Below are 22,472 nucleotides of genomic sequence, written 5' to 3' on the forward strand. Positions count from 1 at the left end.
CTTTCAGCCACTAAAGGCTGAAGAGCAGATCTGATTGTGTTATTCCCCAGTTCAATAAATTCCAATGTCTAGTCTTGAGAATAAGATATAAATGCTCTGTTTGGCATTGAGTCTTTCATAACCACGCCCTACCTTTTTAATGTTCTTATACTGTATTCCTCAACATGGACTCTGTGATCCAGTGACATTGGCATCCTGGCTGTTCCACTAGCAAAACATTCCATCTCTTAGCTCTGGGCATTTTCTTTGACTGTCCTAAAATGGACATTCTGTGTGCCAATTTCCCTGGCTTTCTTTAGATCTCAACTAAAATTCCTTCTTCTGCAAGAAACTTTTCCCAACTTTAATTCTAGTGCCTTTCCTCTATAATTTCCTACTTATCTTGTATATAGTTAATTGTGTGTGTGTGTGTGTGTGCTTGAATATTATCTCCCCCAATAGATCTTAAACTCCTTGAGGATATGAATTATTTTTTTCTCGTTCTGCATCTCCAGCACTTGGCACAGTGTCTGCTACATAATAGGCACTTAATGTTCAATGATCAATGAAGATAAGTATAAAATAATTTGAGATGGGACAAGCTAAAGTGTGCTGAAAGTAAGTCTAAGGGGCTCTGGGGGCCGATTGTTAAATTTTCAGTGTGAACAGTTATACCTTGGAAACTGGTTATTGTTTTGTTTTACTTCATAGACTTAAATGATAGAGAAAATGTTAAAAATGCATATTGAACTTAAATGTCATGTATGCAGGTTGGTTCCTAACTCCAACCTTCCAAAGAGGTGTTCTTTAGACATTTATCAAGCATACTATTGGAGAGAACAGTAACAACTAAGGAAAATAGAAAAGGTGGAAATGATATCTGGATTAATCTTTGAAGGAAGCTAAGAATTCTAGATAGAATAAAAGTGAAAAGAAAGTTTTATAAGAACAGGGAAATGTTTGTTCAAAAAATATAAAGATTTATGAAATGCATTCTGCCTAGACTATAGAATCCTTAAGAGGGAGCTAACATGCAGTTCTCCTAGGAGGAGAGGTTGGAGCCCAAATTGGATGGGCTTTTAAGTAGCATGTTTAGGAACTTGCATTTTAGCTTTAGTTAGAAGTTCATTGAAGTTTCTTGAGCAGAGTAGAACTAGGATCAGACTAATGGTTTTGTGGAAGGTGAATTCGAAAAGGGAGACATGGGGAGTTGGAGAAAGGATCAGGTACAAGAGATATTATAGGAGTGACATGTCTACTGATGGGATAAGATACCAGGAGTGAGGGAAATGACTAATGACATGACTGTGATATGAACCTAAGCAACTAGAAAGTGCCAATTTCAGAGCAAAGATCTCAAAGGATGCTAGTTTGCACAACTAATACTTAAGAAATGTCACTTGATAGACCTATTCAGGATACTTGAAGATGGATGGCTGCTACATAATTCTAATGATATATTAACCTCCTTTTCTAAGAACATAGGGCAGTCTGCAGCTTTAATTTCAAGGTAACAAACTGTCTTTTCTTATCTTAGTTTTAAAAAAAAATTCTGATTTAGCTAAGGTCTTTCTAACCTTAGGGACAAGAACAAAATGTGAGTCGTCTCAATTCCAGTGCAGCAATGGCCGCTGTATTACTTTGTTGTGGAAGTGTGATGGTGATGAAGACTGTAGTGATGGCAGTGATGAGAGTTCATGTGGTAAGTAACCTCAGAATCTGTTGAATGCTTTTCCTCTTGTCAAATCATACTGAAACTCAGTATGTTGCTGAAAAATGATTTCTTGACTTATGTTTCTAAAAAACCATTTCTTAATGATCAAAGATCTTTTGGGATTTGGCTTGAGCTTGAAACTTGTAGCTAAATAACTCCTAGAATTATTGATGGTAGATAAGTAAGTTTCCTAGAAGTCCTCTTAATCAGTTGGAACCAGCATAACTTCAGCAAGAAGGGAAAAAATAAAGTAGATCTTTGAGGGTAAAAAAATGAAGAGTTACTCCTCTCAAGACCAAAAAAAAAAAAAAAAAAAAGGCCCCTATTTACCTCAGACTCTAACAAAGAAAATCGATATCATAATATGTCTAACCCATAGGCTCTGAAGAAAAAAGAAAACCATAACCACAATCAACTAGTTGAACTCATTTTACAAATGAAGAAACTGACTGATTTACTCAAGTTCACACAAGCAGTGCCAGAGACAGAATTTTAGTCCAGATTCTCTGCCCCAAGCATTGTATTGTTCTATCTCTGAAGAAACTACAGTCCTATTAGACTAATCCTCAAACTTCCAAACTCTAGATAAATCCTTAGGCTACTAACCCCTATCTCCCTAGAAAGTTGTTGTTTAAGTTCTGACTTTAAGGAGCAACTTCTGTCATCATCATCTTCCTTGGTAACAACTTTCATTCCTTGAGGAAGCCAGATTTTATAGCCACTTCCTTTGTGAAATGAGAAAGCATGGAGAATTCTGGACTTTTATCTTTTTACTGCTGTAAATATAGTTATAAAAAGTTGGCTCTAAATAATAGAGGAAGCTAGTGAATTAGAACAATATAGAACAGAAAGATAAATAACAGTTCTTCACATTTTAACAAATATTCATTTATGTCCAATACACTTTGCTGGGAAAAAGATTAGGTATGATGGTCTCAGCTCTTATAATACTCATAATTCTAGTCTTATTCTTCTATTACAATTCTCATTAAAAATATTACAAGTTCTGAGGAGAGGAGATCATTACTGGATGGGGGGGAGGGGAAGGGAAGAATAGACAAGTTTTTAATCTTCCTTCTATTAATCCTATTACTAACATCTCCTATAACCAATGTTCTCCAAGGTAATGTTCTATAACACAACCACTCTATTCACCTAACATTAACTTATCCCTATCTGGTATAGGTTTGCATGACCTTGACGAATCTTTTAATCTACTTATAAAATGTACGGAGTAGGGGGGAAGCACATGGATCTACTTCTAATATTTCATTTCAGAGAGGTGACTACCTATACATCTGCTACATGACCTCCAATTACCCACAAGTAATTATGTTAGAGTTCAAATGTTGGAGTTTGTTCTTCTCAAAGCACAGCCAGTTTAGAGGTTTAGAGCCCTTCGGATGTCTCCAAATCCAAAGGTTCTGTCCTTCAGCCTCTGCCTCTGCTTTCTTCTGCCTCCAACCAAGACAGAGATGGAAGGTCTCTCTTATCTCCTTCTGGGGAGCCCAGTCACCAACTTGCCGCGGAGAGAGGGCTTCTGGCGTAGCTCCACTGAAATCCGTCAAAGTGTTCTCTGCACCAGAGTCGTTCCTCTCGAGTCCAGCGCGATCAGCCAGCCAAGAGGAAAAAATGTATTCTGCCATAGATCCCTCATCGCTGGCCTTTTATCTGCCTCTTCTGAGAGAATGGGATTATGGGTTTTCTCCCATAGTGCTCTCTGGCCCAATGAGCTTTAAGGGAGGTGTAGAAAGTGTACTTTGTGAAGCTAGCATACTTGTGGACTCCAGTGAGTAAAGGTGTGAACACAAGCCTTGTCTTAATTAGTTCTACTTAGTACCTTGTTTCAGGTTCTGGCCAAAACAACTTCTTGTAAGATTAGATCAACTCTAATTACTTAGCAGTTAGTAAGGATTCCAACACCTTGCCATTCAAAGAAATTCATTTTAGAACAACTTTTCTTCTCATTTATCAGTTTGGCTATATTGTGACTTAAAGGAATTAGATTTGTATGTTCTATCCCTGTGAGTGAAAGTCACTGGCTTACTTTTTTCATTCTTATGGAGATGGAGCCATAAATGATCTCAATTCAACCCTAAACTAAAAACCTGAAGTCCCTTTGTTCACCCATGGAGAATGTATATATAACAGTTCATCCATTAAGCAACTCAATTTACATAATGTGAGCTCTTTCTATATTTACTCAGACTACTGTAGTTAGAGTATGATAGCTCTATCACTACTGTTCAAAGAGGTTATCCAATATGTGTCGTCTTTCTCTAAATGAATAATATAAAACTGGATTTGATCAAGATCAAAAATAAGTCTTCTTGCCAAGACCACTTTTTGGAGGTCAGGAAAGGTGTTTCCTTAGATCACTTATATGGGAAAGCTTATGGTAGTAGAACTTAACATTAACTTTGAGGAACAGATTTTAGGTAGGTTTGGAAGAGGAATTCATTTGCAATTGAATGATAAAATTTCAATATTTGTGTCCTTACCTCAAAGCTTAAATATTGAATTAGGACAGGATTTCTAGAATATAGTTTGATTTTTAAAAAATAAACTATCTTGGTACTGTCACCTACAAACTCCAAGATAATTGCTCTAAATGCCACTATAGATGCTTCTTAGTAACTAAGAGCTTTTGATGAGATCAAAGACTTGGATATTCCTACTCTAAATACAGCACTTGGTCTACCACTGTTTCTAAATTCTATTAAATGGGACTAAAAAGGACTTCCTTCTCTCACCATCTAAATCCTATCATTAAGGATCAACTTAACTCTTATGTGTCTAGGTCATAGTATTCTTGACATCAAGAACCAAGTAATATATAATTGTCCTTTCCTTCAGCTGAACTCACTTTCCTCAAACTTGAACTTCCTTTTCTTACAAAGTCTAAGCTTATTAGGAAGGAATTAAGCTGGTGGAGGGCTGTTAAGAGTCTGCTTTATGCTGTATTGGTATGTGCTGATATGTGATCTCAGACAGTTACAAAGGATATCAATAATATTGAGAGGAAAAAGACCACTTAACAGAAAGAGGTTAAGTTTAATAAGAATCCCATTTCTCCCTAAGTAAATCTGAGGAGATTTAGACTTACGTATGGAAAAAAAGAATAATAGAGATGAAGGCCCTGATTCAGGAATAGCTACAAGTCCCATTATCTATATTCCTTGGCTCCACTAAGGAGTGTTAATAGCTGGAAAAACCCAATAGTATTTATTAAGTACCTTATATAGCTTCTGAAACCAGAAGTTTTTAGAATCTATTTGGATAAAGTTATGCTTATGAAATACAATTAAAATTGTGACAATATGAATATAAACAAAATAATTCTCACCAGAAGCAAAATTCAGCATGACATAATAAAGAGGTAACTTTGTAGTTATGAAGCTCCAGATTGAAGTTTTGCCTCATATTTCTTGGTGACAATGGGCAAGTTATACCTAATCTTGAAGTTCCTTCTAAGTAGTTTCCAAAAAACTAGAAGTTGAAATGAGTATGCTGATCTATTTTAGAAATGGTATCTACTACTATACACTAAAATCATAGTAAAACTATAAGAAAATATAAATTTAAGTCTAATACAAGAGGCTAATAAAATTAAGGCACATTTCCATCCTTAAGAATTATTCAACTGCAGAAGTAGCGCTCATTTTCTTAGGCTTGGCTGTTTTAGAGAAATGTGCTTTGTGTATTTGGGAAGTGTCCATCAAAACACTGGGATTTTTTCTCCCACTTTTGGGTTGTTATAATTTGTAAGAAGCTGGCTAGGATGCTTGTATTTAATTCTTTAAAATACCCAATTTATTATTTTACATAATTAACTTTTATTTGCCTTATCTGCTGTGGTTACTCATTCATCTTGAGGATTTTTCTTGCTCTGTACTTCTCCCTTTTTTATGAAAACAACTTATAAAATTTGCTATAATATAATACCTTGGCATGAAATATGACCAATTACAAATTTTCTTTAGAAATGGATGTTCTAATTCCCAAACTCATAAAAGAATCTCATATTAGAGCAATTATATTAGGGATGTTTTCTCTCTTTTCTTCTGGCAAGGTTCAGTTTCCAATATTTTCATGTAGCAATTTTTCATAGGACCAATCATTGTTAGGAATAATACCTGATATACCCAAAGATAAGAGTGACCCTTGGATATTGGCACTTACCAGTTTAGAGTAACATGCAGCCATAATTAAGGGTTTATTTGGCTGACTTGGAAACCTAGCATTAAAGAGATTAAAATATAGTTTTCCAGAGAGGTCCCTTGTACTCTATCAAACAAATGGACTACTGAATTATTTTGACACTAACTCTGTAACTGAATATAAAATTTTATTTATAGTGAAGAAGACATGTGCTGAGTCTGACTTTGTATGCAATAATGGCCAGTGTGTACCAAACAGATGGCAGTGTGATGGGGACCCAGACTGTGAAGATGGATCTGATGAAAGGCCAGAACAATGTAGTAAGTGCTACTACTTGATTGACTAACTTGCCAAGGTGACAGTGTTCTTATGGGTACTTTTTGGCGTTTATAAATGAAGATTAAGGGTCTAACTTCAAGTACTTGAAGGACTGTCACATAGGAAAGAATAGGCTTGTTTCATTTGCCCAAAGAAGGCAGAACTAGAAATAATACAGAAATATTTTTTGATTGGATGTAAGGAAAAGTTTCCTTGAAAATCCTAGCTATAACAATAAATAAATAAATAAACAAACAAACAAATAAATAAATTGCCTCAAGAAGTAAAAGACTCTCCCATGTTAAAGATTTCTAATCAGAGGCTGGATGACCTTATTAAGGATGTTAAAGGAAACTTTGGTTAGGTATGGGTTAAATTAGATGGCCTCTGAAGTTTCTTCCAACACTGGAAGAATGGTGTGGTGTATTTTCAACTTGGGAACTAGAAAACTTCTTCTACATTGCCATGGTAGAGTTAAGTATTGCTTCTGAAAATCAGTGTTTAAAATTTAATCTTTTTTCCCTTCTCACAAACCAACCCCTTTCCTGCTTACAACATCTTTAAGGATCTTCATTATCCAGGAAGCAGTTATTGACATAGGTCATTGATTAATCTCAGTACAAATAATTTACCAGTTTTCCCCCCATTTCAGTTTGTGAGCCTATGGCTAAACTAAAGTTCTCTTGGGTAGTTATATATGTAGTGTTGAGCATTTCTATTGCTGCCTCAAGTACATTGAGAACTCATTGACTAGGTGCACAGATGACCCACATGTTCTTGATTATGATTACTTTATAGAAATGGTATTTAATACTGAAAGCTTTCAACATTACAAATCCCACAGTGGAGAAAGTGAAGTAGTGGGCATTCCTTAAAAGTATATACAAAAATAACTGAGGACCTTAGTTTATTGTCTTTATAAATATCTAAATGAGGAAACATGACTTGTAAGACAATTTGCAAATGAAAACTAAAATAGTATAGCTAAAAGCAAACTTAAAAATTTTATACCACACACGCACATACACACAGCTCTAAGTCTGATATTTCACTTACTTTAATGAAAGGGCCATATTAAAAAGGGCATTTAAATTATTTATCAGGTTCAGAAAAAAAACACAGAGACAAAATGAATTTAAAGCAAGTCTTAATGATATTAGTTATCACTTTCCAAACATACAACAATTGATTTGTGAATTATTATTTTTAAATTCTGGTTTTACCTTCTACTCTTTCCATTTGCTATGTTCAAGAAACAAACTCAATTGAGCAAAACCTGTTCATTCTAACTGCAATGCATAATCTGTAAAGTAAATAATTTTAGAATCTACAATGTTATTCTCTTCCATTGGTTCAGAGGATATTTTCATCTAACATGTTAACAGCTGAACTTTGACTAAGCGCTGTTAGGAATTTTACAAATTAATCTTTTCTTTCTTTACTCCCCAACTTTTAATAGAAGGGGAATGTTTCTGAAAGAAAAAGAAAAATTGGCATTAGAGTGAAGAATTTTGCCTAGAAAAATTTTGGAATAAGAGGGTAAAAGGAGGTCAGAATGCAAAGGGGATCTTGGAGATATAAAAGAAATGGATATTACAAAGAGCCGATATAGGAGCATAGAGTATGTTTGGTTAGATAATAACTTCTACCTGTGTTAATTTCTTTCTCTATAAAATGGGAATAATAGCATCACTTATCCCTTCAGGTTGTCAAAATTAAATGAAGTGAAATTTGTAAAGCACACTATAAACCTCAAAATGCAAAAAAGTGCTAGCTATTGTTTATTTTAGAACTTTAAAGTATTTTTCTAATCTATTTAGGTGAAGAGTTAGAGAAAATGATCAAGATCATATAATAGGAAGCACAGCTGGGATTAGAACCCAGATCCTGCCTCAATTTAGCAAACTCTATCACACAACTGCCACATGAGGCAAGAAAATAACAGGAAGCCCTTAGTTTGAATTAATCTTGAAGCTAATAATCACTTACAATGGTTTGAAGGAAACGTTTTGGGCTTGGTCATTAAATATATCAGGGTCCCAAGGAGTAGCACTGGAAATGAATACTAAGATTTCTCAGATGGAACAGTCAGTTTCATAAATATGCTCTTCTGATAACTGAATTCTGAACATCATCAGTACTAAGAAACAGTAATCTTCCTCAGCACCTTGTATCACTTATCACAGTTCTGAGGTTCCTTTGAGACTATGTATCCTCAACAGATATGAGAACCTGCCGAATAAATGAGATCAGCTGTGGTGTTCGATCAACTCAGTGTATCCCAGTGTCCTGGAAATGTGATGGTGAAAACGACTGTGACAGTGGAGAAGATGAAGAAAACTGTGGTAAGAAGATGCAAATATTGAATCCATTGAATGGCTTATCCTAAGGATTCTTTGCTAAAGGGACAAAAATCTGTGACTGAAACGACTTAACTTTTCAGTGACTTGCTCTTGGCTATTGGTATAAGAGTAAGAATTCATAATTTTAACAGCCCCTTTCTAAAAGCTCTTATTAAGAAATTTCCAAGATCCATCAACTAATATATTTCCAATACTTCTAGAGTCAGGGGGAAAAAAGCAATAAAGAAATATATCTGAGGTAGACCACTAGCAAGTTGGGAATGCAAACTGTCTTGCCTATCTTATTGACAAAATAACTGTGCACTCCTGACCCAAATCCAGTCAAGCCAGAATTGGGGGTTGAGAAAGCAAAATTTCTTTCCTATTCCAAATATGAAAGTTTCCACTTCTGGACCAGACTATTAAAATTTGCCAAGTTAGTCTTTGTTTTTGCTTTTCTAGGAGAATCTCTGTCTCTGGCTTCATTCTCTTGCTTGCCTGGCACAGAGTATGATGGTAAACCTGTTTTCTTAATGCAGGCAACCAGAACAAACTAACTTTGAGTATCATCACCTTCCGGGCCTCTGGCCCCCATTTTTTCAGGTTCCTTTCTTAGAGGCTTTTCATTGAGTTCTCATTCATTTGCCTAGCTTCTCTTTCTGCCTCTGAAAATGTATAGTGACATACTATATGTTAAAAGTGAGGCTATGAAGGAAACTTTAGGTTGAAAAAAAAATTCTGTCAACTTTCATTCCCCTTTTAAGTAGGATCCCAAGCTCTTCAGTTACAATGCAAATCTAAGAGAACTTTTAATTATGGCTATAGGTATACAAATCCTGAGTATTCGTAATAGGAATACTAATCTTTTTTTTTTTTAAGTACATAATGAGATTTCTGGGGTTAAAGCAACTGCACCTAGTCTAATGAGTTTCTTCTCCAATTCATTCCTGGGGTCAAGTTTAATGGTTCATTCTGAATTTATATTGGAAAGCCACAGAGTTGCCAGATGTTTCTCTTTTGAAAAAATAGACATTGCTTCCCAAGAGAGCAGTGGTTTTCACTCTATTTCTTATGATTGTGTAAAACAACTTATAAACACTTACATTTTTATCTGGTTTAAGTTCCTGCAAAATGAACTAGACTTGTAACTTTTTTAGAAAGTCTAAGATTATATTCTAATCCTAGAGTCTGCTAATGTTGGGTTTCTAAAGTTTGAAAGAGTTATATGTTAGTACTTGCTTCCTGGCCTAATAGTAAAATCTAGAGATTAGGAAGGGAATATAAGTAATCATCCTACTCTTTACTTTCCCCTCATTTAAATAAAAGATTGGCCAAATAGCTCATTATTTGTATAGCATTTTACTTTTCAAATTCTTTACCTCAATATTCTCATGTTGCAGTAGTATAAGTAGTCTTACTTGATAAAAGATGAGAGACTAAGAGGTCAAGTTGACTTGCTTCTCTGAATAAATAATAAACATCAGATCTGAAACTTTAACCCATTTCTCTTAATTTCAGTGCTTTTCAATAACATGCTGCCCTGTGAATTTAGGTTCATAGATTTGAAGCTGTGAGGGACCTCAGAGGCCATCTAGCCTAATCCATTTATTTTATAAGACACAGAGGCCCAGTGAGGTAACTTATACTAATCATATAAATCACATAAATTATCTGATATTTTATTATTTCTGTCCGACTCTAAAGCTACATCACAATGCAGATAAACTTATTTTCAATATTATCTTTTTAAATTAAGAGATTTTCTTTCCTTCCTTCAAATAAAGAAAACCTTCATATCAAATATAGTCAAAAAGAAAAAATGCCTGCATTGACCATATCCAAAAATATTGTCTCATTTTGTCAAGTTGGTCAGTCCCCTAAAATTGTGGTGGATCGGGTTTAAGGCTTTCAAGGCTGTTTTTTTTTTTTTTTAAATTCATAATGTCATAAAGTTTTCTCCTCACTTCATTCTGCATCAATTCAATCAGACTTTCCCAGGTTTCTCTGAAACCATCCATTTTTAGTATTTCTTATGGCACAATACTATTCCATTATATTTATATGCTATAGTTCTTCCATTCACTAAATGATGGATACCCATTAGGTTCCAGTTGTTTTCTATAACAAAGAACTGTTACAAATATTTCTTTAAATGCAGATTCTTCTTTTTTTGATTTTTTTGGGAATATAGACTTAGTAATGTTATTGAGAAGTCACCATTTGAGATACACTTTATGTGCCTAGTTATTGATCTGGGGGCATAGTTCCAAATTGCTTTCCAGAATGACTAGAATAATTCATAATACCACCAATGATGAATTAGTGTGCCTGTTTTCTTGTAACTCCCCAACAACTGTCATTTCCCTCTTTTTGTATTTGACAACTTGATGGATATAAGTTATTTTAGAGAAACTTTTTTCTTCTAATAAAATGGTATTATAGGCACATGGCATTCATGACTATATAAGGAGTTGACTGTGAAGAGAAGATCTAGCCACAGAGGTAAACCTTGTGCTTGTTGATAAGCCTCTACAATTTAACAATTTAATGCCTTCTTATCTTGGAAAGAAAATGGTAGCTTGTGATAATACATGGATTTATGTCCTTTCACCTTGCCTCAGTTCATTTCTCATTTCAACTACATTTTTAGAAGTTTTCCTAACACTTATTTCTGTTGATTAGTGCTATAGAAATTTGTGAATATTGCTTTTAGTAATAAACATAAATTATTCTAGCTTTTGAGTTCTGATATGACTGTAGACCTTCATGTTTATAATGTTATTAGGGTGATAATGAAGTTCAAATGTTGATAAGAGGTTTGATTGATAAGGATTCATTTTTCTCTTAGGCAATGTAACTTGTAGTCCAGAAGAATTCACTTGTTCCAGTGGCCGATGCATCTCTAAAAACTTTGTCTGCAATGGTCAGGATGATTGTAGTGATGGGAGTGATGAGCTGGATTGTGCTCCTCCTACATGTGGTGCCCATGAGTTCCAGTGTAGCACTTCTTCCTGTATCCCCATTAGCTGGGTCTGTGATGATGATGCTGATTGCTCTGACCAGTCTGATGAGTCTCTTGAACAGTGTGGACGCCAACCTGTGCCTCATGAAAAGTGCCCAGCCAGTGAGATCCAATGTGGTTCAGGGGAGTGTATCCATATGAAGTGGCGCTGTGATGGTGACCCTGACTGCAAAGATGGAAGTGATGAGATAAACTGTCGTAAGCAGTTTCTTTATCTTGCCTTTCAATATTTCTACCTTAAAATCTAAAATAATGGAATGCATTTCACTATCTAATCTGGTGGGATAGTTTGTCATCTAGAGGCATTTCTTTCCTTTTCCCTAGCTTCACGAACATGCCGTCCTGACCAGTTTGAATGTGAAGATGGCAACTGTATTCATGGCAGCAGACAGTGCAATGGGGTCAGAGATTGTATAGATGGCACAGATGAACTCAATTGCAAAAATGGTAAGCATCATCATTCTTTTACAGCTGGGTAAAATTGGGGGTGGGAGGGATGCTACAGTGGCAGCAGTATCCTCCTAATGGGTATTTTCTTCTCTGTTCTCTGGATCATGTGTAGCCAATCAGTGCTCTGGACCTGGAAAATTCAAGTGCAGAAGTGGGGAATGTATAGACATCAGCAAAGTGTGCAATCAGCAACAAGACTGCAAGGACTGGAGTGATGAACCTCTAAAAGAATGCAGTAAGTTAAAATATTTAAGGATCTATATGGAAGTGCAGAGAAATTTTAAAGTTGATTAGCTTTGGAGCAAGTCTTCCTAAAATTTCTCAGGAGAGATCTATAACAACTTTTATTGTTTCTGTTTGGTGCTGAATCCTACTTTTCCAAGAGTCTGATAGAAATTCCACTTATATACTAGGTTAGTACATTCTTGGTTACATTAGCCACTAGCTGGTTTTCATAGATCTTATGCAAAATAGGGATCAAGTTTCTGGTTTCTTTTTTTTTCCCCTTCCATTCTCCCTTTGCTAGAAATGTCTCTTGGCTGCCATTAATTGGCATAGTGTACCTAAGGACACAATCTTTCATTAAAGAAATACATATTCCTATAAAGTAAGATATAATTGTAGGGGCAAATCACAGGGAGAAATAAAGACTTCTCTTCCCAATGCCCATACATTTTTACTTTTTTTTTATTTCCATATTCTAGTTTGTACATACCTTATCTTTAGCCACACCTCCAGTAAACTTAAAAAAAATCCTGCCTTTAAGGTGCTTAAAATCTTAAATGGCCCTCTAGAAGAAGCCACTTAATTATTTTCATGAAGAAATTTAGACTGATCATTAGGACAAATTTGGTTTTTCAAATAAATGCTTAGATCAATGATTAATTAATCAGTAGCAACAAATAGTAAAGCCCAAATTCTTGTTTGTTTTTCTCTCTAGATATAAATGAATGCTTGATTAACAATGGTGGATGTTCCCATATCTGCAAAGACCTAATTATAGGTTATGAATGTGACTGTGCTGCTGGATTTGAACTGATAGATAGGAAGACATGTGGTGGTAAGATTCCAAAAAAAAATCTACCTTTGTAGGGAACTTTTAAAGGGGAAAAAAAATCAAGATATAACTGGTAAGAAATAGAAATAGCAAGACTAATTCTAAATTTCCCTCCTAGATATTGATGAATGCCAAAATCCTGGAATCTGCAGTCAAATTTGTATCAACTTAAAAGGTGGTTACAAGTGTGAATGTAGTCGGGGCTATCAAATGGATCTTGCCACTGGAGTATGCAAGGCAGTAGGTAAATGAAATTCAGTGTAGTGTTTTAACATAGATTGCCTCTGTAAGCAAGTGCTTTCAATAGGTACAATTAGCATATAGAAGTCTTAGCTTGACGTTTTGCTTTGCAATCTTATTTGAAAGCAGTAAGCAATTTCAAATGGGGTGGGGGAATCATAAAATAAGATTTTGCTATAAAAATAGCATGATATTTCAATCGTGTCATGGAGGAGAGCCTGGATTCTTCCAGTGTATGCCAACAAAGTCTAAACTTTATCATATTTCATTAACTTGGAAAGGTTTATAGAATGGTTCTGGGGTACAAGAATATGGAGAATCTCTTTATCAGTAAGCTGGAAAATGTTTTGGTGTTTTATTCCTAGCAACGCATGAAAATGTTGTCATATACAGATGTGGTGGGTCTACAAAAAAGTCATTCCTCTTTCAGGTACCGTGTGTGTGTGTGTGTGTGTGTGTGTGTGTGTGTGTGTGTGTGTGTGTGTTTTCTTGATGTGAGTCTTGATTCAGTTCAAATTAAAGGAAGAATTAAAGGTTTGATCTTGACTAGTTGGCATTGTTTCTATTTTACTCAAATGGGAAAACCATAGTGCTTTTATTCTTAACAATAAATAAATAAGAAGTACTCAGAACTGAAGATTGGACTGAAATAGAAGGTAGTACTTAATGTTTTTATTGTATTTTGGCTTAGTATTGCCCTGTAGGAAAGAGGTTCTCACAGTGAAACTAAAGCATAACTTTTCGCTTTCAGGAAAGGAACCAAGTTTAATCTTCACTAATCGTAGGGACATCAGAAAAATTGGCCTGGAAAGGAAAGAATACATTCAACTTGTAGAGCAACTAAGAAATACCATAGCACTAGATGCTGACATAGCTGCTCAGAAGTTATTTTGGGCTGATCTAAGTCAAAAAGCAATCTTCAGGTAATTTGCCCTGTGCTCATTTGACTGTATTTGAATGAATGGTTTATGCTATCACTGTTGGGATTGTTGGTAAGATACTGCCAAATAAAAATGATTTTAAAACTTTTTGGCATTCATATGATATGTTCGATATTTGGTTATAAAACGGGACCCAATTTTGGTTGCAGAGAATAGAATCAGGGAAGATAAATAGTTTAAAATGACTGATAAGCTGGCATGTGCTGGACCAGATTGAACTGGCTTGTGAGAGGTAAAGGCAAAGTTTTCAGTGTGAGCATTTATACCTCAGAAATTTGCAAATACTACAGTCAAGACTTGATACATTTTTTGATTTTCCAAACTTTAAGAAAGCAATTGTGTTAATAATGACGATTATACTTTAAAGTGTAAATATCTCCTTTTTTCCCCTGAAGAGCCAGTTTTAACATTTATTAGCACACCACTGCCAATAAGACTAACTTATATATTCCTTACTCTCACTAACCACTCTAATTTTACAGTAACAATTCCTTATATTTGTAATATCAAGCTTTTCAATAATGCTTTTTCAATCATTATCTGAAAATTGCATCATAAAATTTGATTTAAATTATTACTAATGAAAGTCATAGCTTGTCAAATGAATTAATGTGTTACCTTCTAGCAACAGATATTCTCATGCCAAAATCTGCCCTACAACATGGTTAATCTAGTTAAATTCAGGCAAAAATATAATACTACCTTCTACTTTATGAACCTTTTAACCATCTGGAGGCATAAATGTCCTCATTTGTCAAATTCTCAAATCTCATGTGACCCTGTTCTGTTTCAGTGCCACAATTGATGCTCGTGACAAAGTTGGTAGACATGTTAAAATGATCGACAATGTCTATAATCCTGCAGCCATTGCTGTTGACTGGGTCTACAAGAATATCTACTGGACTGATGTGGCTTCCAAGACTATTTCAGTGGCTACTTTAGATGGAACCAAGAGGAAGATTCTATTTAATTCTGATTTGCGAGAGCCTGCCTCCATAGCTGTGGACCCATTGTCTGGGTTAGTTTCTAGGCATTTTTGTTAAGTTACTTGGAAGCTACACTATAAAAGTAAATTATGGTGACAACCAGTAATTTCATAATTCCTCCATGGGCCTGTGTAACTCACAACCAATTTTTTTCCTAATGAGTTTAATAGCAAATATCTAAGTCTTCAAAGGTAACCCAGGAAAGGCACTAGACTAAGCTGGAAGTTAATAAGTTAATGTTGACTGGAAATGTGCTCACTTTTGATATAACAAAGCTGAGTTGTGGTATTCTTAGCAAGTGATTTATTTCAGATGTCCAGCAGCAATTTCATTTTAAAACTGACTTGAGCCACATATTACTTTGGTTCCTTTTATTAAAGGATGTTAAAAAGTATCTTCCCCCCAGCAACTTAAGGTCACCTACAACTTCCCAATTTAAACACCTCTTTTACTTCATCATTTAGTTTTTTGAAAGCATAACATTTATACCTCGAGTATATCATAGGTAGAAGATGACTGATTTATTGTGAGTCCTCTTCTTGCTTCATATGTAAACTGAAAGTACCAGCTAAAGTCTCGTAATAATACTAGAATGTAAACTCTTAAGATAATTTCCCATAAGTTTTAGAATTGGCATTTTGTAGCATTAATAATGTATAATTATCCACCTGGACAACTTTCAAAGTTCTTGCTGTTAGAATTTTGGCAAGTCACCTTCAAGGTGTGTGATTTTTGCCCCTTACCATGGATCAACATCTGCCTGCAGAGACAGGGCCAAAGATGTCTTCCTCAAAAATCATATAGTTGATGATATCTTAACCCAGATTTTTTCCCCCTTAAGATGAACAATCAACTAGGAAAGGAGTATCTACATAATATTTTAAATGTTTTTTTTAAATAATACATGATCTGAAAGATTCCATTGAATATATTTCCTCTGTATCTAATCCTGATAAGTTTTAATATATTTAGATGATTAATGTACATTTACTAATTTTTATATTTTTTGAACATTATTTTATATTTCATTGTGTCTTGGGTACCCAAATATGTAATATAAATGTCTCCATATTATAGAAATAAAAGATTTATTCTCTGAAATTAAACCATCAACTTTTCAAAAATCAATCTAATAACCTATAATATACAAAACTGTTAGCTGATACTTTATAGGGTTAGTACCATAAATTTTGTTTACTAAATCATCGATGTTTATGATTAATGTTTTCTTTACAGCTTTGTTTACTGGTCAGACTGGGGAGAACCAGCTAAAATAGAAAAAGCAGGAATGAATGGACTTGACAGGCGGCCACTGGTGACTGCAGATATTCAATGGCCTAATGGAATTACACTTGGTATGTCTCTTGGGTTTTTGTTTAACTTATTGATTCAAGGTCCTAAAACAAAGGCACATCACACCAAAACAGATTTGTCCTCATAAAGATGTTAAAGATAGTAATTCATATAATCTCTTTAGGGATAGAATGTTGACAGTTATATAAACTCAAAATTTTTGTGTACCTTCATTCTAGATTTTATACTGAAAGTTAGAAATACTGGAAACAGTAGCATAGCTTCCATAATATATTGGCACTCTACTTTTCCAAGTATAAATGGTAAAATAAACTGTTTCATTTAATGGTTTTTTTGTTCAAAATTATAAAAAGCATTATAGAAGAAACCATTTAGATATATGTATACTTCAGATGAATGTATGTAATCCAGGCTCATCTTATGTTGAATGCATTAGCAAACAATATAACTCATTTTTCCTACCTAGACCTTGTAAAAAGTCGTCTCTATTGGCTCGATTCTAAACTACACATGCTGTCCAGTGTGGATTTGAATGGTCAAGATCGTAGAATAGTACTCAAGTCTCTTGAGTTCCTAGCACATCCTCTTGCTGTCACAATATTTGAGGTAGGACTCAAAAGTATTTCAACTCTTGACTCACAAGTTATTTCTGTTTTTTTATTCCTATTCTTAATGATATTGGGGGGGGGGAAGGGGGAAGAGCACTGTTTCTTGGATTTAAGAGTTTTTTTTTTTTTTTTTTTTTTTTTTTTTTTTTTACTTCTTTGAAATCTTGGAATAAATCACCTTTAATTCAAAAGCATATTAATCTCATCTAGTCTTCATAAAAGTTGAACTAACATTACTATATGCCTAAATTGATGTGCCTCAAATTTTTCATTGAAGTGCTGGTCTTTCCTTGAATTAATATCTATTTCAGTAGTACAGACTTGCGACAGCGTGATGTAGAAAACATTTTTTTTTCTCCTATAGCTCTATTTTTATGAAAGCTTTCGGTTAATTCTGATTGTGAATAAAGTTTCTTTATATCTCTAGCACTTAGCATATTTTAAATTTTTAATTATTCTATGCAACAAATTCTACAGATAATACCAATTTTTTTCAAAAAAAATTCTATTCTAGGACCGCGTCTATTGGATAGATGGTGAAAATGAAGCAGTGTATGGTGCCAACAAGTTTACAGGGTCAGAATTGGCTACTCTGGTTAACAACCTAAATGATGCTCAAGATATAATAGTATACCATGAACTCGTACAACCAGCAGGTAACTGCTAGATAAGTTATGTCTTTTAATGACCACCACAAAACCACTTAGGATAATTTGATCTTGTAAGCAGATCAGAAGTTTGTCTTCTAATTTTGACACCCAAATAGACTTTCCATGCATTATGCCATATTTCTTTTATGTCATGCAAAAATTAATGTTCTGGTAAGTTTGAAGTATTTTTTTTCCAGAAAGTACAATTAACAGCATATGTTAATATAGTAGTGTTAAGGTAATGACTGTAAACTGTTGGTAGATTTAAGATGTAAAAATTAAACTGTAAAATTTCTTTGAGGTAACAACTTAAAAGGATTATCTTTTATTCCAATAGGTAAAAACTGGTGTGAAGAAGATACTGAAAATGGAGGCTGTGAGTACCTCTGTTTACCAGCACCACAGATTAATGATCATTCTCCAAAATATGCCTGTTCCTGTCCCAATGGGTATTATCTGGAAGGTGATGGCAGGGCATGTAGAAGTGAGTTTTCTTTTTATTTCAAAATTAGTGTTTCTGCTCAGGTGAATACATGCTATAGCTGTTCTACCCTACTCTGCTCCCTCACTGAAAAATAACAACAAAAAGTTTCACATAATGTTCAAGTTTTCAGGGAATTTACTGGGAGATAGATATAAAGTAAAACCTGAAATCATTAAAAATAAAAAGTACACAATGTTTAAAAGCCTTTGTCTTAGGACCTATACCACCATAAATATTATCTGTTGTATAAGATTCAGGTAAGACCCATACAATAAGTACTTTATAAACAGTAAAAGCCTTATATAAATATCCATTAGCATCTATTTGAGGGAGTTTGGCTCTGAAATCCAAGCCAGCATCAAGTATACAACTTCTTTAAATTCATCATTTTGATGCATCATAATTTATATAAATATTTTCTGAGCTGTAGGTTTCTAAACAAGAGTTAAGCATAACCGAATAAAGAAAGAATTGATCTTATCCTGATTCACCTAAATTCTTAATACAACCATATTGGTATCTCAGTGAATAACTTTATCTCAGACTAAGATTTAAAGCTCTCAAGTTAGCTCAGATTTCAGGTGGACTACTGTTAGAGAAATAGTACAGTATTAACATGACTGTTTTACTACTGGAGCAAAATCTAATAATACATCATTGTTTATGCCTGGACAATTCCACAGATTAAGCTCATCTAAACACACTAATAAAAATCTTCATTTGTCAAACAGTTACTTATAATCTAGTCACAGTTATATCTCATGGCCAGTAAGTAGGAGTACAATGCCAAATTTTTGTAGACATAAACTGATTATCCTAATGATCTTTTCTTAGAGGATATGCTTCCAGTGGAATATGAAGTATGTTTATACTTCATTTAACTACAAAGTAAGCAAAGACTTAATTTCTTGAATTTGGTATTAGGTTTTCCTCTCAATGAAGTATCCTATCTCTTAGACTTTAGCCTCAATGAATAGTGTATATTTTTAAACAGTTGATGACTAGATGCTATTATATGATTTGATTGTTGTGATCTCCTCCTCTAGAAGTAAAATGAAATTCATGCCAAAAAGTGGAAAAACAACTTGCTTATCCAATATTAAATCATCTTAAGATCTGGTAAATCAAGTTTATGACTGAAACATTGAAATAGAATGAGACCAAAGCTCCCCAATACAGCAGAAGTCATGAACTAGCAGATTGATATTGAAAGTTTTGGATTGAGTAACTCAAAATGATCCTGATTCTAAGATATACAGAAATAACTACAAAATATGACTTTTTTTTTTACTACCCTTCATAGAAATTACTATTGTCTATTGATAAAAATCAATCTTTTTATGTTAATGGCTAATGGCTATAAACCTTTGCAGAAAGTTTAACTATATATAATGTACACAGAAGCTTCATTTTAAAAATTTGACAAATATTAACTAAAAACCAATTGGTAAGACATAAAGGAAGAAGTTTGTTTTTTTTTTTTTCCCCTACTTCTAGACCCTAGTACATTTAAGACCTTGAGCCTTTTGAGAGTGCTGAAGAAAATTCCTGGTCTAAAGCAAAATACATGTTAAATAACTTTACTTTGTGAGTTCCTTGAAATCAAGGATATTTTTGCTTGTCTTTATATCTCCAGCACTTAGCACAATACTTGGCATAAAAGAGGTGCTTAATAAGTATTGACTGACATTTGTAATATTAAAGTTTTAATACTTTCTTTATATAAGAGATGATACTTATCTCAATTGTTTTTATTTCTCAAATCAGTCTCTGAATTACCTTACATTTAGTGCACAAAAGTCTCAAATCATCTGAATTGACATCATAGATAGTATTTTCTTTTCTAGGAATCAATGTGACTACTGCAATATCAGAAGTAAATGCTTCTCCAGGAGGAACTTCAGCTGCCTGGGCCATCCTTCCTGTCTGTAAGTAACATGACCAACATATACAACAAATACAGTATGATTTGAGTATTTTAAAAGTATTTTTTTAAATGAATGTTTTTGTATTAAAAATGTCACTGAACTGTTAATGTATGTGTATGCATATATTCATATACGTAATATATAGTACTGTGCCTGACACAAAATAGGTGCTGTATAAATGTATATTTCCTTCTTGCACTTATTAAGCTACTATTGTGTTTCTAGTGCTCTTGGCTATGGCTGCAACTGCTGGTTACTTTATGTGGAGGAACTGGCAACACAAGAACATGAAAAGCATGAATTTTGACAATCCAGTCTACTTGAAAACCACAGAAGAAGATCTCACAATAGATATTGGGAGACATAGTACTTCTGTTGGTCACACTTATCCAGCGGTGAGTAAATCTGAAGCTATTTCCTAAATGTGCCTAAAACTTATAGCTCACAAAGTGAGCTTCCCATCTTCTCTGCCTCCCTCCATACATGTATATGTACACATATACACACACATACACATATAGGTATGGCAATATTCTCCAAATGTTTTTTTTTTTTTCCTGAAGCAATTGGGGTTAAGAGACTTGCCTAGGGTCACACAACTAGGAAATGTTAAGTGTCTGAAACCAGATTTGAACTCTGGTCCTTCTGACTTCAAAGCTGATGTTCTAATCTCTGCACCACCTAGCTGCCCTACTCAATACTCTTTTAATTATTTCAACCTAGATGAAAATATGTATGTATACACATATATATGATACACATATTATGCATCATCACATAATAATGTACATATAATTGGTATAATATAGTGTGTGTGTGTGTGTGTGTGTATTTTCATGATTAAATGTGGTTGATAATCTGATCCATCCTTCAGAATAACTGTCTTAGTGGAAAATTCTAGCATGACTTAATTACCATATGCTGTTTTATAACTAGTTGATTACCATATAGGTAGCAAAGAGTTAGCATTAGGTCCCATTTCTATTAGAAACTATGGTTAACTTGCTATTTTTTCGTAATGCTTAGAATTTTCCTCGGGTGTCCCCAGGGTACTTTTAAATACTTGCTTCTTTCATCTGTTCCTTCTCTGATTTGTTTTTCGTGGAGAAAAGGGAAAGCAAGTTTTTCACAAACAAAATGCTATCTATAATATGTAGACTTATTATGATACTCAATAAGTAATCTTTTTTTTCTTTCAGATATCAGTTGTAAGCACAGATGATGACTTAGCGTGACTACTTGGACAAGAGACAGCCCTTTCACTAAGTTTTAAACTTTTTCTTTTTGATGGTAACCAAACCAATGGCTGAAAAACAATTCCCTTCCTACCATCTGGAAGATTTTGATTATATCTGTGTGGAACAAGTTTGTGTACTCTACTTTTTATATTCTACTTTTTTGTAAATATTCTTGTCCACAGTTTAGTTCAGCTCTGGATGTGGTTACCAAATATTTGTAACCCTTGAATTTTTTAGACAGTATTGCCATCAATGGCCAAATATGCACTTTCCATAGAAAGCCATATTCCAGCAATGAAACTTGTACTATAGTAAACAACCTGTACATAACTTGTATAGGCCATCTGTAAATATCCTGAAGAACAATCATTATTCTTAAGCACTTTGAAAATATTTCTATGTAAATTATTGTAAACTTTTTTTCAATGGTTGGGGCAATGGCAATAGGAGAAAACGGGTTACTAAAATGAAATTGCCAAAAAAAAAATTTGTAAACTAATTTTGTATGTGTGAATGAAATCTTTGTGGCCTCCATGGAGGCTTGCAGAGGATGAGTGTTCAGCAAACCACTGTACAATTGTTTTTCAAGTGCTAAAAATTAAACCAAGAAGCTTAACAATGGCTTGTGCCTATTCCTATAGGGTGGGAGTGCATTTCAGCACTTCAAGTGACATTACTTGCGTTTAGTCTATTTGGCAAAGCATAAACAAAGGCTTAGTTACTATGAGATGCAGTAGTCTATAGACTTTAAGGTCTTATGATCCTGGATTGAATACAGTTAGCATAATGCTTTTATTTAAAAAAAAAATCATGACTGGTAGAATAGAGAGAGAGAGAGGAGTAGAAGTTAAACTATCAAAAAATGATCAAATTCTTCCTAGAAGTGATTTTGGCCTCTTAACATTTTAAGCCTAGAGAATTTGGCTTTAAAGTTTTATCTGTGGTACCAAAAAGTGAGTTCTTTATACTCTCAGCCAATAGTTTTCATTAGTACCCTCTCTGGAGTACTTTTTAAAATCCATTTTTCATTAGTGATATGT

At 34.1% G+C, this 22,472-nt stretch overlaps 1 protein-coding gene across 1 annotated transcript in view; it reads left to right on the forward strand.

The window, feature by feature from the left end:
- Nucleotides 1-22,051, forward strand: part of VLDLR (very low density lipoprotein receptor) — a 41,256-nt gene extending 19,205 nt beyond the window's left edge. The window contains exons 2-18 of the mRNA XM_051962497.1: nucleotides 1,562-1,681; nucleotides 6,052-6,174; nucleotides 8,395-8,517; nucleotides 11,363-11,734; nucleotides 11,861-11,983; nucleotides 12,099-12,221; nucleotides 12,927-13,046; nucleotides 13,162-13,287; nucleotides 14,035-14,206; nucleotides 15,018-15,242; nucleotides 16,447-16,565; nucleotides 16,991-17,130; nucleotides 17,647-17,788; nucleotides 18,120-18,266; nucleotides 20,114-20,194; nucleotides 20,420-20,589; nucleotides 21,394-22,051. Coding sequence (XP_051818457.1) covers nucleotides 1,562-1,681; nucleotides 6,052-6,174; nucleotides 8,395-8,517; nucleotides 11,363-11,734; nucleotides 11,861-11,983; nucleotides 12,099-12,221; nucleotides 12,927-13,046; nucleotides 13,162-13,287; nucleotides 14,035-14,206; nucleotides 15,018-15,242; nucleotides 16,447-16,565; nucleotides 16,991-17,130; nucleotides 17,647-17,788; nucleotides 18,120-18,266; nucleotides 20,114-20,194; nucleotides 20,420-20,589; nucleotides 21,394-21,429 — 2,462 coding nt within the window. The 3' untranslated portion in view covers nucleotides 21,430-22,051. The remainder of the gene's footprint in view (nucleotides 1-1,561; nucleotides 1,682-6,051; nucleotides 6,175-8,394; nucleotides 8,518-11,362; nucleotides 11,735-11,860; nucleotides 11,984-12,098; nucleotides 12,222-12,926; nucleotides 13,047-13,161; nucleotides 13,288-14,034; nucleotides 14,207-15,017; nucleotides 15,243-16,446; nucleotides 16,566-16,990; nucleotides 17,131-17,646; nucleotides 17,789-18,119; nucleotides 18,267-20,113; nucleotides 20,195-20,419; nucleotides 20,590-21,393) is intronic.
- The last annotated feature ends 421 nt before the right edge of the window (nucleotides 22,052-22,472 follow it).

Source organism: Antechinus flavipes, chromosome 1, assembly GCF_016432865.1.
Source record: "Antechinus flavipes isolate AdamAnt ecotype Samford, QLD, Australia chromosome 1, AdamAnt_v2, whole genome shotgun sequence".
NCBI lineage: Eukaryota > Metazoa > Chordata > Mammalia > Dasyuromorphia > Dasyuridae > Antechinus > Antechinus flavipes.